The sequence below is a fragment of the Squalius cephalus genome (genome assembly GCF_949319135.1).
Source record: "Squalius cephalus genome assembly, chromosome: 16".
NCBI lineage: Eukaryota > Metazoa > Chordata > Actinopteri > Cypriniformes > Leuciscidae > Squalius > Squalius cephalus.
This window is the reverse complement of record NC_137137.1, coordinates 24633941-24649285: the sequence shown is the minus strand read 5'-3', so window position 1 is coordinate 24649285 and position 15345 is coordinate 24633941. Positions and strand designations below refer to the sequence as shown.

Sequence of the window (15345 nt, the reverse complement as noted above, 5' to 3'; positions counted from 1 at the left end):
CGGTATTATCCTGAACATTGACAGTAAGCATTAGTTTCATGTGTCAGAACGAAAGTGAGAGCGTGCGTAATCATGTCCTTATGATTTTTCCGGCAAAAATGTCCCGAGTTCTTCACATGAAAATCAGTCTACAGGCATTTATAGACAACCTAAGAAATCGGGGAAGGTCTCTTTTCTTGTGATTAATACATTAAAATTCTTACATATGGGCCCTTTAAATGAATTAATTTTGTTTTAAAAACAATAGAACATTGTTAAAAGAACATTGTCTTTATTTTAATACTCAAGTATTTGTATATTAGAATGCATTGTTGAGCTTTTTTTAATTCTGTTGAGACATTTGACTTGTAAACAATACAAAAATGTTAATCACAAATATTTTGTACAGAGTTTGTCATTTATATGTTATATTTTGAACAATGCATTTTTTTTGTCTTTCCCATCTCTTTCACCAGAGTGTAAACAAGCCTAAGGACTGGTATAAGAGCATGTTCAAACAAATCCACAAGAAACCAGAGGGTATGTGCTCTCACTCTCGCTCTCTCAGAAACAATGAGGAAATTCCTCTCTGTTATTGTCTGTCACATTTTACATGGTCCAGAAAGAATAAAGCCAAACTCTGGCTTAGAAATGTTAGACCTCATTTCTCGAACATTGTTAAACCTTTCACCACATGTGGAACTCAATGAGAAAGTGCACAATCGACCCCTTTGAAAGTGGAACCAGATAGGCTTTACTGAGCATGATGGGATTTAGGATATACCACACTGTGCCTTTCCTTCATCAGTGAACATTCTGAGTTAGAAGATACCGATTTCAAACTCTTAAAAATGTAAAGAGCACAAACTATAATTGTAAATAACAAATAAAACAGGACAACAGCAAAAGAACAGCATCAGAAATGTGGAGTGTTGCTGTAACACAAACTCCAGCTGAAATTTATACTGTGCTTTACCACTAATTACTGTTACAAAACTTCACAAAAACCCTCTAGGATATTTGGCCAGAGTCCTGAGCTTGATTAATGTTCAGAGGTTTGCTGTTGCAGTTTAATAACTGGAAAAGCACCTGATGTAGTTGAGTAATTATGAACGGCATAATGCAGTGTAACACAGCTTTCTCAATGTATTTCCAAAGACACGTTGTTTGACTCAGACTTATTGAGCTTATAGAGAGAAAGAGGTTAAGAGCTGGCTGTCATATGATAAGCTTATGGTATCTGGTCTTTAAATAGTACAGTAAGTAGTTCATTGAAATGTCACTTTTATCCAAAGAGACTTACACTACAATGATTACACAGACAATCTGCCTTGTTGTGATAGTGGAAATAAATCATGGATTGCTCTGTGCTAACCAGTAACCTATTGCTTAAAGCTTATTTCACTACACCACATCTAACCTTAGATATTGATATTATTTTAGCTAATAACTATAAAGATGCAGCCAAATTTTATTTTAATTTTATTTGATATAATGCATTTATTTTATAATGCTGCATTTATTTAATCACATTTAGTTAAATATTATTTGATTAAAATTGTTTTCTATTTTATAGTTTTCTATTTATAACTTTTATATTTAAAAATATAAATGATTCCTGTGATGGCAAAGCTGAATTTTCAGCATCATTACTCTTCAGTGTGATCCTTTAGAAATCATTTTAATATGCTGATTTGGTGCTCAAAAACATTTCTTATTATTATCAGTGTTGCAAGCAGTTGTGCTACTTAATATTTCATATATTTGTAATTGTTTTCAGGATTCTTTGATGAATAGGAAGTTAAAAAGAACAGCATTTATTTGAATTTTATAAATTATAAATACTCAGTTTTGATAGATTTTCAGTGTCCCTTTTATACATGTTGCATGTACTAACTATAGTAATAACAGTAAATTATGCATAATTAAATACAACTAACCCAACTACAACTAACTAAATTAAACCAAACCCATAGTAAGACCAAGTTGTTAATTAATATTATTACTTAATTATATACCAGCTTAAATAGAGGTTAACCCAAAAATTCCCAATGTTTTTAACAGTAGTGTATACAATTCTATACTATTTTGTCTAAATAAATGTAAAATAAGTTTAAAGCTAAATATTGATATTAATTCATTAGTGTTTTGTATAGATTAACTTTGAGTGTTAAAAGACAGCAACGCTAACTTAAATGTAGAAATAGGAAAAATTAGCCTTTACTATTTAATATCAAATTTAATACAATATAATACTACTACATTTTAAAAATTCAAATATCTGCTCATAACCATAGTGTCATTTCTTCTAATTTCATTTTGTATGTTTTTACTCCTGTAGAGCCTGAGCTTGACTGGAGAGAAAGTAAGTAGCAAAATAGTTATATTTTATATGAAAACATTATCCTTATTTCCTGGGCTCTGTATTCTGTAACTCAGCCAGACCGAAGCCTGAATTGTGCTGCAGTGTTTTACAGTTATTTGTGTCTAATGAAAATGTTAAAGCGTTCTGTTTGATGTATTCGGATAAAGACAGTATTCTCAAATTGAATAAAAGTGTGAAACATCTATAAGCTCTCATTGATATGCAATTTTTAATGCCTGCAGGGAAACTGTCATCATCATCATCGCCTCCCCCAGATTCTGCCCAGCAGGACAGGCGCTCAGACCCCTTCACTCTCACCCCTCACGGAGCCCTGCCTGACTGGTGAGAGAGAGATAGAGAGAGAGATAGAGAAGTTACAGAGACACTGGGCAGGTTAGAATCTGTTGCTGCAAGAACCAACAATGATTGTGTGTGTGTATGGGGTTTTGTTACAGGGCTGATCTGGGTGATACAGGGAAGCATCCAGAACCAAAGAGTATTTTTGACTTTGAGCCTGGAAAGGGAGAAGCGGTAGAAGATCGTAACAAGGTAAGAGACAGCTGTCATCCACCATCACTTGAGCATTAATGCAGTTTAACAAGAAATATTGTCATTTAAACGTGCAAAAAGACTGGTGGGGTCTGTGTATTATAATGATTTCTTGGAAAAAGTATCCTGATTTTTTTAGTTTGCCAGTTCGTCCAAAGCATTATTGTGTCTGTTGAATGCCTTTTTGTCACTGTCCATTGGTATTTGTGAGTGGGTTTGACTGAACACTAGAAGTGGGAAAAAGGGCGAGAAGGTGCTGGGGAAAGTACAGTAGTTGTGACTGTTTTGCTGGGCAGAATCTGGATGACAGCTTCCCCATAGGCATTAAAAAAGACAAACTGTACCAATTGCCCCTTTCAAGAAGCAATCCTGGTATATTACCGTAAAAATGACCAGAATTACTTTCCCGGTAAATACACGCGCTGTTCACACAAGCCTTCCGTCTTGTTACAGGTAAGAGTCCATTCACACATCAGTGCCAAAATACCAGTGTTGTGGGTGATAAAGTAACCCCGAAGCATTGTTAGAGTTAGTTAGGTACTTGATGATTGTTTGATTATTGAAGACACCTGATGATAATGAGCAGAATCACACAATTAAAGTTGCCAATTTATTGCACTTTCTATAACAGTGCTATCCATGTGTTCCCCTTGCACAAAAATATATAGATTTGTTGTATATGTTGTATATCAAAATGCATAAACACAATAAATGAAATCAAGTCAAGTCACCTTTATTTATATAGCGCTTTATAAAATACGGATTGTTTCAAAGCAGCTTTACAGTGACAACAGGAAAATGATTAAATGATGCAAACAGAGTTCATTTCGGTCTAAAAGAAAATAGTGTCATTGTTCAGCTGAAGTCAGTTCGTGTTGATTCCTTTCTGTTGTAAATATCATCAATTATTAAATTAGTTCATTTAATCTATTGTAAAGGATCCACTGGAGGCAAGTGTAAATGAGAACCCAAGTGCAGTTTATTATAACTAAAACAAAACATGAAACAAAAACATGGCATGAAATCAAAAACCAAAACATGAACTTACACTACAGCAGACTACAGGAAACAATACTTGACAAAGACACATGGCAAACATGAGGGCTTAAATACACAGACTAATGACAAGACAAGGGACACCTGTGAACAATGATCAGGCAATTAACCAATGACAAGACACATGGCAGGATCACATGACAAACAGGGAATCACATGACTGACATGGAACCATGACGAGACACAGAAACATGACAAGAACAAACCCAAAATTGTGACAGAATCCCCCCCTCTAAGGGCTTCTCCCGACGCCCAACAAAATCAAAACACAACATAATACCAGGAGGGTGGTGGAGCAGAGGAGGTCTTGGGGGAGGGATGGTGGGCCATGGCAAGGTGTGGGCGGACCTGGGCCGTGGCATGGCGTGGGCGGACCTGGGCCGTGGCAAGGTGTGGGCGGACCTGGGCCGTGGCATGGCGTGGGCGGACCTGGGCCGTGGCAAGGTGTGGGCGGACCTGGGCCGTGGCAAGGTGTGGGCGGACCTGGGCCGTGGCATGGCGTGGGCGGACCTGGGCCGTGGCAAGGTGTGGGCGGACCTGGGTCATGGCATGGCGTGGGCGGTCAAATATTTAATTTGAATGCTAGTTATAAATGTACAATGTATAACTCCTTTTTAATGTCAGGATAATATAACACTATAGCCGGTTACAAAGTAATTTGTTACTGTAAACAAATGACCTTTTTAGTAGTGTATTGTAGTAGTGTACATTTTAAATATCTGGAGACTTCAGTCTTGATTACATTCACTCTAAAGACTTCTCACTGAGGTCTATAAAGTGGTGTCATTCAGGGGCCATGAGAGAATTGGGATTATTAAATTCTCCAGAAATTCTCAGATTAAGATGTTTGTCAGGACTCCTGATTGTTTATGACTGACTTTATGTCTGGCTTTGTGTGAATAAGAGAATGAAAGAATCTATTGTTTCATCTCCAGTTGTGGAGCTGTGTGAAGGAGGGCTGTCTTGTGATTCGTATTAAACCTGTTAACCGCTTGTGTGATTTAAAAGCACCAAGTGCTGTTTCTTCTTTTCATTTTCCCTCATTTGCCTTAATGTGACAGCTATCATCTCATTTACTAAAGACAGCTTTGCTTTGTGAAAGTCCCCCTGTGTTGAAAATCCAACCATGTTTAAATGTCTATGTTGTGTTTTTAATATGCTTTAAGACAAACCATGTGCAATTCATAAGTCAACTCCATTGCTGAGTATTTTCTCCTTAAAACTGCAGTGAACCAAAGACAGCCTCAAAAACGCGGTTTGAAATCGCTGGTGTTTCTGATGTCACAAACTACCTTGTAACCAATCATGTCAAGGTGTTATGTGAGTGAGTGGAGGCAGGGCTAATTTGCATATCCATTGAACCACATATACTAAATGAGGCAAGGGTGTAGAGTTACATTCAAGCTATTTTCAAGGATTTTTTTTTTTTTTTAATAAGTCATTTTGGTGATCAAATATTTGTTTTAAGGGGGACTTTAACATATTTGAAAGATGCATTACTTATCATGTCTTACGGTGTTCTGGATGCCTGACTTGGCTTTAGTAAGGTTGTTAGCTGCCATTCAATTCTGCTCTTTAGGTAACAATTAAATGTGTCTAAATGTGGCTTAATTACATTGTAAGATGTTGTAGTCTCAGTTGGTATTTGATTTGTTTTTAGTCTCTGAGGTCTGTGTCACAACTGCCTTTATATCACACCCCGGTTAAACCTCAACCCAGATCTCCATCTATAGAGGTGAGTGTCTGCACTTCTACATCAGACATCAATCTGAACACATCTCGCTTTCTGTTATTATTATATTAATAATGAATCTATTACAAATAAATGTAATACTGTTAATATGGTCATTTTTAGAGGTACATTTGTTACAATATACAAACATGCCCATCATTTTCTGATTAAAGGTCCATGATCTGGTTAAGTCTTTATTCTGAAGAAAATATTTTCATGCTGTTGGACTATTCCTCTGTACTCAGCATAATCTGAATAAATGAAGGCTATTCTTTTTCTTATCTCTTTTCTTTATCGCCAAATACCTTGTGATTTTTACACTGTCAAAAGTTCAATTACCATGAAATCACATGAAGTCCCAGATTACATTTAGATTTGTGTGTTACACCAATAGTTTTACATAAAATATAAATACCACACCAATAGTTTTACATAAAAATGCATATGTTGTGTGTGAACTGGTTGTCATGCTGTTGTCTAGGCGACACTGGTGTCGGAGCTGAACCGCTTTGAGGCCGAGCTGGACTCAGACATTCGTGGTCTGGAGAGGAAACTGTCACAGAAGCAGCAGCGGCGAGGCAGGGGTGAGGTACTGACTCTCCATTCTACGCATTTATATATATATACACTTCAAAAAAGTACAGCCAAACAATTTTCCTGTCATTCCAATTTAAATTTCAGTTCAACTTCTTGTGGTTTGTGGCCTGTTCATTTCAATACAAAACAAATACTTTTCTCAAAGGTTTAGAGAGTGAGCGTCAAAGGAAAACAGACACTGCTGTTAGATAAGACACGGAAATCATTTGAGAAGTTGTATTTGGCGTGCTGTATCAATCGCTCTAAATGGTTTTTAAATCTTTTGGACTTCTAGTCAGACTTTAGTCATCCATTATGACCTCACCGATTTCTTAAAAATTCCTCCACCCTTCAGACAAGGTATTAGTCTTAAGCTTGTACTTGTTGTGCCAAAAAACCCACAAAAAAGTCAAAGGCTTTTTCTGTGTTTCTGGCCACTGCTGTTACGTTCCTGCCAGCGTGCTTCAGGTCGCTGGATCGGCCCTACTCTGACAGCTGTGCATGCTGATCCTCTCTATCACTTCCTGTCATGTTGAACAGACAAAGTCTGCAGCCGCCCACCGCTGATCTTGCCTTTGAATCACGCCAGCCTGCACAATGTCTGCTCTTTAAATCCCAGCCGTGTTTATTTGATCCTTTTCTTGCCATGACTCTCTTTCTGTGATTCTTAAAGAGACAGTGCACCCAAAAAGGAAAATTCTGTCATCAGCTGTCCTTCATTTCTTTCCACACACACACACCTATAAATAATATAAAAATTAGTGCTGGGCAACGATTAATCGCATCCAAAATAAAAGTTTGTGTTTACATAATATATGTGTGTGTACTGTGTATTACTGTGTACTTTGTATATATAAAATACACACACATGCATGTATATATTTCAGAAAAATGTGTTATTTATATATAAAATATTTATATTTACATATAATATACATTATGTATAAATATATATACAGTATATATTTCTTAAATATATACATGCATATGTGTGTATTTATATGTTCAAAATAATTATACACAGCGCTCACACACACATATATTATGTAAACACTAACTTTTATTTTGGATGCGATTAATCGTTGCCCAGCACTAATAAAAAACTAACAAAGACACATATTAGACAATATTAATAGACATAAGTTCTCTATATCATACAATAAAAATTAAACAACAGTGAATCAGTTACAGCTTCAAAAATAACAATATATAAATCCATAGATTTTATGTGAAGACATGCTGATATTTAAATTGCTATTCGCTAAAATTTGAACAATTCCTTTAATCTAAAAGGATCTTTTGGCTCAACAAATTCTGCATCTTTAATTGTTTAAGGCTTTATGATTCCCCATGTGCTTGTGAATTACAACGTGTGGAAACTTAGCTGATGACCTCACATCACCAGTTCCATCTGATTCAGATTTACAATAGAGGTCTGCACGGGCTTTAAACTGAAACTCGAATCCGGCCCTTGGCCGAGAGCGTTTATCCCCACCCGACCGGACCGGTACGGTTACATTTTGAGCTTGAAACCGAAGTCCGTTTCTCACAGCAAATACCTTTTTATAATATGCTGTATTTTAGGATTGCATGCAACGATTAGTAAACAAATACATGTAAACAAACACAGTTTCATTAAGACACAGTGGCCCCCTCAGCAGTCAGCACACACAAATAAATACAGGTATATGTATTTATCTATATACACACACACATATATAAATTGATAGATAGAAAGACAGATAGATAAAGTTTTTCTTTAGTCACAAACCCGAACCCGAAGCTATTTATGAAATATTAACCCGAACCCAGACCTCTAATTTACAATTGCAGCCTAAATATATGGAGTATAGGACCCAGGGGAGCAGTGCAGCTCTCTGTTCAGGAATGGTCACCGCCTCTTGAGATTGCTTTCGAGCTACTCCCAAATACTCCTGTTGAACTGTCTTTAGGAGAGTTCATGTGTTTTAGAGGTGAATGAAATAGTGATTTCTATTTTCAGGGAGCTAAAGCCAACACAGCAGCCACAAGAACAGAAGAGAACAGACAAGAAAACAGGTAAGTCTCTGAGTTTACTTAATTATACTTTGGGGAAAATCTGGTCCGAAAAGTCAACAAAATGTAAGAAAACCTCATAAATAAACTTTTTTTAAAAATTGTTTTTAATAGAAAATTCACTCTTAGGAGATAGGGTCAGTCTTAATCTATAGTAATAGTATAGTTTTATATATGTTATATAGCCATAAATGGCTTTTAAGTCATGGAAATACAAGTAATGTTTGAAGTTTTAATATAATATAATATAATATAATATAATATAATATAATATAATATAATATAATATAATATAACATAATTTTCCTGCATCATAATTTCTCTGTATCTGTCTTGTATATTATATTACAATATTATGTGAACAGGTGGAATGAAGTAGTTTAATCTTTTGACGAGGCCAGAGTTACAAGTTTCGTCTTTGGAATGTTTTGTAGAAATAATATCTGATAATGTGTCTGTCTAATTAATTATAATACAGTGTGACAAATGCAGCAGATTTCCCTGTTGTTTTCACTCTCTTATTAAGGTCATATGACATGCCCGGCCTGTCTCCTCGTCTGATTGGTTAATTGTTGACTCTTTGGCCGTCGGCCCACATACCCGACCCCATGCTGAGCTCTTTGTGTGCCTGTTCATGTGTTTGTGTATTTGTGAGAGTGTCTAAGTGTGTGTGGCATTACATTGAGGATGTCTCAGAATTCACTCACATGCTTGACCTTGTTCATCCTGTTAATAAAGTGGTACAGTATTGGTTCTTAAACTGTATTAGACAGTTTTTCTGCCCGCATCGTTGCTCCACAAGCAGTTATCCCCCTCTTTATGTGCTTTGACACAGCAGAGCTATAAAAGGCAAAGTTAGCTCCCTCCAGGCCTATACTTCAGATGTTCATGCCCATTCTGACACCTTAAGGTTCAGTATTTGCTCGCCAGGGGCCCATATCTCACTGGATCTGACACATTCTTGAGTTCTCCCTCTGTTTTTCTGTGGCATGTTGATGTTTTCTGCCCCCTTCAGCCCCCTGCTGACTACCCCCCCCCCCCCACCCTCAAAATGCCATAAATGCTACAAAACGGATACAGAGTGAGGACAGTTTTACAGCTTCCCTCTTTCTGGAATGATTATCAACCCTGGGGCTGAAAACCTGTTAACTGGTTGTTGGGTTCAAAAATTTGTTATGCTGCCATTCATCAACATCATTTTTTTTATAGACCGCATTATACAGACATTGTCAAACATTCATCCCCACAAGAGAAAAACAAATCATCAGTAATATGTAGAAATATTGTTAAAAAGGCACATTTACTTGAGGAAAAGTATGATGTTTATGCTTAAAATGAGTAAAACTATTTGGGATACATGGGATAAAAACTACTTAATTTAAGAGATATTTTATATATACAGTGATATCTTGCACCGTATTATATTTTAAAGATGTTTAGAGCAGCAGAAACCTCTACCATTAGTTAAATCTCTCAGGTCTGTCACATATTCATAAATATTCCCATAATTCTGGGTCCTCATAGCTGAGACAGACCATCTGTTGTGTTTTATGGAATTCTTCCTGTCTTCCTTGAGTCTTCTATGTAACTCAGAGGAAGGTTTTTTTTCAAAGCTCAGGAGACTTAGATCTGTGTTGTTCATTTGTGTATCAGTGTACCCATTTAAAATAGGAATAAATATGAAATTGTTGAATATAGTGCTGTAAAATGAGCATGAATAGCTTAAATTGTTTGGTCTTGAGAGTTTTGATGACAAATGTTGGAGTTCATGTTCATTGCAGATTTAGGTGTCTTGCATGACAAATTTGTTGCACATTTTGAGACATTGTTGAGATTTCATTTGAAGTCACACCTGAGATTATTGGTTTGTTTCTTTGGGGGAAAAACATGAGGAAACTCTAGAAAAGTCTCTAATTAATCTCCATTGAATCTCTGCTGTCCAGGCAAAACATCTGAGACGTGAAATAGATCTTGTTATTTTTCTTACAGTACATATTAATAACTAATAATTGTAAAAAAAGGAATGATGTCAGTGTATTAGATGTGAACTTTCACCTCACTGTTTTTGACTTCAGTGTTCTTCATTTATATGATATAGATGTGTCACATGATAATTTTGTTTTTCTTTTCCAGCTATCCCATAATCCCCTGCTCAGCTGTAAAGCAGGGCACAACAGCAAGCTTCATGCATGCTGATGGTAAGATACAGTCATCTTCCTATCCCCTCCTGTCCTCTATTTCCTATTTCCTTGAACTTCTCGCCAATCTTCTCCTCTCCTCTCATTCCCCAAGGCACAATTTGCACAATTAATACAAAGTAAACACGTTTCTGTGAAATGAGGAAAACAAATGAAGTCAATCACTATTCATCAGGACAGGAAATGTGTAACAAGGAGCAGGATGGAGGTCTTGATTGCAGATTAGATTTTTCCAGTTGTTTTTCCTGGAGATTAATGCAGAAAGAGTCTGCCACTCTAAACACATTAACGTGTGCAGAGCTGGAGGCCCACTGAAATGGTCCTGAGCAAAAAAAAAAAGTTCATTTTGATTAAAAAGAAGGCCCTGTCCCAAATGGAACCCTAAGCCCTCATGATCTTCCTCTGAGTCCGCACTTTCGTGATGTAATTGCGCTTTGACTGTTAGTTAAGTCTGTTGTGGAGCTCAAAAGTGCTCATCCAGGGCGCTTATCAGCCGCAAATACTTCACATGATCACTACATTCTTCACCCTGGGATGTAAAAGTGCTTAAAGTTGAAGAAGCAACCGATAATTGAAAACAAACATGGACAATAGAGACAATTCTGCTATTGATTTTGGTATATGATGGGCTGATATCTGTTCTTCTCTTCCCTCTACAGGTCGCACGTCCTCAGACATGGATTTCCCACCTAAGAAAGAAGAGAGAAAGGTACAGCATTTGATCTTTTTCCTTGAAATTTGGATGGAAAGTACATATTTGACACAGACTTTGAGAAAGAACGGCTGTTTTTTTTTTCTACACAGATGAAAGCAGCCCGAGCCAAATTTAGTTTCCAAGCACAGTCACCAAAGTAAGTAGAAACAAAAGACACAACACAGATTTCATTATTCAAAATTTTCAGAACTGGATAGAGTAGAAGGTTACGGGGAAGACGTAAAAAAAAAAAAAAAAAAAAAAAAAAGGCAAATGCTAAATTTGTTATTCAGTATTATTAATTTAATAAATTTTTACCACATTTACAGTATAATCACACACCCTATCTTCCCTAATCCATTATTATTGTCTCTGACCTGTCATCCATAGGGAGCTGACCATACAAAAAGGTGATGTTGTGTACATTCACCGACAGGTGGATGCCAACTGGTATGAAGGAGAGCATCATGGGAGAGTGGGAATCTTTCCCACCAGCTATGTGGAGGTTTGTCAAGTCAAGTCACCTTTATTTATATAGTGCTTTATACAGTAAAGATTCTTTCAAACCAGCTTTACATGGGATAAACAGGAAAATAATGATCAATGATGTAAAGCAGCTCAAAAAAGACAATAGTGTCATTTTTCAGATGAAGTCAGTTCAGTATTGATTAAGTTCAGTTCAATAACTGTGTAAACTTCATCACTAATGAAATGAGTTCAATTCAGCTATAAAGCAGCTCTGTAGAAAACAGTGATGTCATCCAGCTCGATTCAGTTCAAGCTTCACTTTCGGTAGTGTCAGTGCAGTCAAATCAATGTCCATGAGTATGCAAATGAAACACTGCGTCTCGTCGTCTTTTGTCATTAACATCCCTTCCTATCTTTTCTTTCCAGATTATTCCTCCAACGGAGAAGCCCACTCCAATAAAGTCTCCTACCATCCAGGTGTTGGAGTATGGAGAGGCTGTTGCCCTGTTCAACTTCAATGCCGACCTGCCTGTGGAACTGTCCTTCAGAAAGGTGCCATACATATCACACACTCTACCATACACTACAACTAATTTATCATGTACAGTTCATTATCATAAAATATTTTACTACAGACTAATTTTCTCGGTTCTTAAATGAGCCGTGGAAGCCTTATTAATACCATTTGCAGCTGGTTTGAAATGTATAAACAGTTTGTGACCTTTCATTGCCTTTAATCATGCTCTTGTGTTCACTTACTTCACAAGTTGTGTGTAGTTTGTAGCTACCATCCATTTATGGTATTTCAATCATGAACAAATCTGTATTTAAAACATATGTAATCAACTTGAATCACTGTAATGAATCAAAATCACCATTGCTAGATGTTAAAGGGATAGTTCGCCCTGCCCGTACAGGGTTGGAGACATGAGGGTGAGTAAATGGTGACAATTTTCATTACAGTGAATATCCCTTTAAGGCAGTGTTTCTTAACCCTCTGGTGCTCTTCACATGTCAGTCAAAAATGACAGAATTTTTTTTTTTTTTTCAATGAAATTAATCTACTATATTTTAGTTCGATAATATTTTGTATTTTAATATTTTGTATTTTTGGGGGATTTTGTGGTACTAAATTATATTTACGCTGTATTTATAATCTATTTATTCGCTTTTTGAGCATAGTCCTGAAAATTTTATTTCCAACTTAAATTGTCGTAAATCTTGAACGCTTTAGAGCACAGACTCGAGTTTGATCTCTTTTTAAAGACGACACTTGACAAATTATTGCTGGTGAAAAAAGTTTAATAACGTGAACTTAAGAAAAGTTCGAATTTTATGTTTATTATAAAAATATAAAAATGCACAAAAATACTATTTTCAATTTTTATATGAAATATAATATACTGTATATGAATATAATATGAATATATATTTTCAAAAACACATTTCACTCTAAATCTGCACTGAAAATAAAAGCCATAAATCTAAACAAGTTGTGTTCCAAATTTTGAAGTTGATATCTCAAAAAAATTTGCTTTCAGTAAGATTTTGTTGGGCGCAGTACCAAAAGTTTTCACTAGATGAAATTCATATCCCATTCTTTTCCAATGCGGTCATTTTTGACTGTAAGGAGTAGGTGTGACTATTTTTTTTCAGGACCATTTAACCTTTTTGAATCATGTCCATGATTTTTTTGTGTGTTCACATAGCAAGTGCCAAAACCTACAGTATACAAAGTTTCATACCATTCTGATGAAGTAAAAAAATAATAATAATTTGGTCAAAAATGACCGAAAAGAGTCACAAACAGTGGTCCGAGGCCCACTAGGGGTCTCAGCAACATTCGAAGGTGACCTCAAGATGACAAAATGAACATTAAAAAAATTAAATATTTCTTTCTCAACCAGTGTTTTTTCTTTGAAGAACCAGGATTCCCACTGTCTTGAAAAACTGAATATATGAAATAGCCTGATTATTAGCCTAATACATATAAAACATCAATCAAATTTAAATATTAAAATCCCTTTCCAGTAAATCATGAACCGCTTGGGGAGCCTTGGAGTCAAGAAGGCTGAGAACCACTGCTTTAAGGCTTAAGTTTGGTAACTGGGGTAATGAATCTTAATCATGTCATGTTCAGACATGTAAATGAAGTCTTTGTGATCGACTTCCAGCAGTAACTAGCACAGCTATGTAGAGAAAATGGTTGCTTGGAACAATTATAGTCAATTATAGTAAATTATACAGTTTCACCATTATACACAAATATCCAACCACAGAACCCTGCAAATGACCAATCAGAGTCAAGAATTCCAAAGAACCGTGTATTAAGCGATGATATTTCACATCCAAACAGCTTCAACAGCTTTCTTCTCTCTTCTGTTCGGTGTCTCTGTCTCAGGGCGAGATTATCTCAATCGTCAGGCGTGTTGATGATCACTGGCTGGAGGGTCGTATCGCCGGAACCACCCGAAGTGGAATCTTCCCCATCAGCTACGTCCAGGTCAACAAAATGCCCCGCACTAAAAGCAGTGATGACTTTCCATCTTCTCCCACTCCTACCCCAGAGCCTCTCAGTCCCGGCCGGCCACAGCACTCCCCCCTGTCTCCCCTGTCACGCTCCCCCGAACCCCAGCTTTCACCTCACAAACACTCCAGCCAATCACGCTCTCCTCTGTCACATGCACAGCCCATCTCTCCAAAACCATCAAACCACTTTTTGTTCTCGCCTGGCCCCACTTCATCCACCCCACCCAGCAACAACTGGACGGGATCGCTGCACCCTCACAACCCACTGGAAAAGGACACCAGATCTCCTGTGTCACCCTCCAATCATGTGCTGACATCTCCGCAGGGCCCGGGACTGCCAGCGAACACCGGCGCAATGCCAGCGCACCCTTCGTACATCACACAGGTTTGTGCAGAGAAACAATACTATACTGTATATTTACATGTATGAACTTCTGTATCAGCCAGGCAGATGTTTTGGTAACAGTTTACAATAAGGTTCATTAGTTAACAGTAGTTAACTACCTTAGTTAACATGAACTAAGAATGAACAATACTTCTACAGCATTTATTAATTTAAGTTAATATTAATTTCAACATTTACTATTACATTATTACAATCAAATGTTGTATTTGTTAACATTAGTTAATGCACTGTGAACTAACATGAACAAACAATGAACAGCTGGATTTTTATTAACTAAGAAGATTATCTAATACAGTAACATTATTCATTGTTAGTTCATGTTAGTGAATACATAATGTTAACTAATTAACCTTATTGTGAAGTGTTACTGATGTTTTTTTAGTAAATACTTTGTATTGTGGTAAATAATGTGGCCAATATACAATACATTGGTATACAACCGTTCAAAGGTTTGGGGTCAATACGATTTTTTAAGAAATTAATATTTTATTCAGCAAGTATGCATGAAATTGATCAAAAGCGTCAGTAAAGACACTTATGTTACATCAAAAAATGTAATGTAAAACCTAAAAAAAAGTTATTAATCCAATAAAAAATATTAAAGGTGCAGTAAGCGTTTTCTGAGAAACACTGTTGATATATGAAACTGACACCCAAACAAACCCCTCTCTTCATTTCTCCACGCCCAAAATAAGAAACACACCATGCAACAACAGCAGACTAACATCAGACATCTCA

General features: G+C 36.4%; 1 protein-coding gene across 1 annotated transcript in view; it reads left to right on the top strand.

Moving 5' to 3' along the window:
- sorbs3 (sorbin and SH3 domain containing 3) overlaps positions 1 to 15345 on the top strand; it is a 67101-nt gene that overhangs the window by 35864 nt on the left and 15892 nt on the right. The window contains exons 7-19 of the mRNA XM_079897903.1: positions 456 to 519; positions 2321 to 2344; positions 2587 to 2686; positions 2800 to 2893; positions 5610 to 5684; positions 6163 to 6270; positions 8260 to 8315; positions 10446 to 10510; positions 11170 to 11219; positions 11315 to 11361; positions 11595 to 11709; positions 12099 to 12224; positions 14074 to 14586. Coding sequence (XP_079754029.1) covers positions 456 to 519; positions 2321 to 2344; positions 2587 to 2686; positions 2800 to 2893; positions 5610 to 5684; positions 6163 to 6270; positions 8260 to 8315; positions 10446 to 10510; positions 11170 to 11219; positions 11315 to 11361; positions 11595 to 11709; positions 12099 to 12224; positions 14074 to 14586 — 1437 coding nt within the window. The remainder of the gene's footprint in view (positions 1 to 455; positions 520 to 2320; positions 2345 to 2586; positions 2687 to 2799; positions 2894 to 5609; positions 5685 to 6162; positions 6271 to 8259; positions 8316 to 10445; positions 10511 to 11169; positions 11220 to 11314; positions 11362 to 11594; positions 11710 to 12098; positions 12225 to 14073; positions 14587 to 15345) is intronic.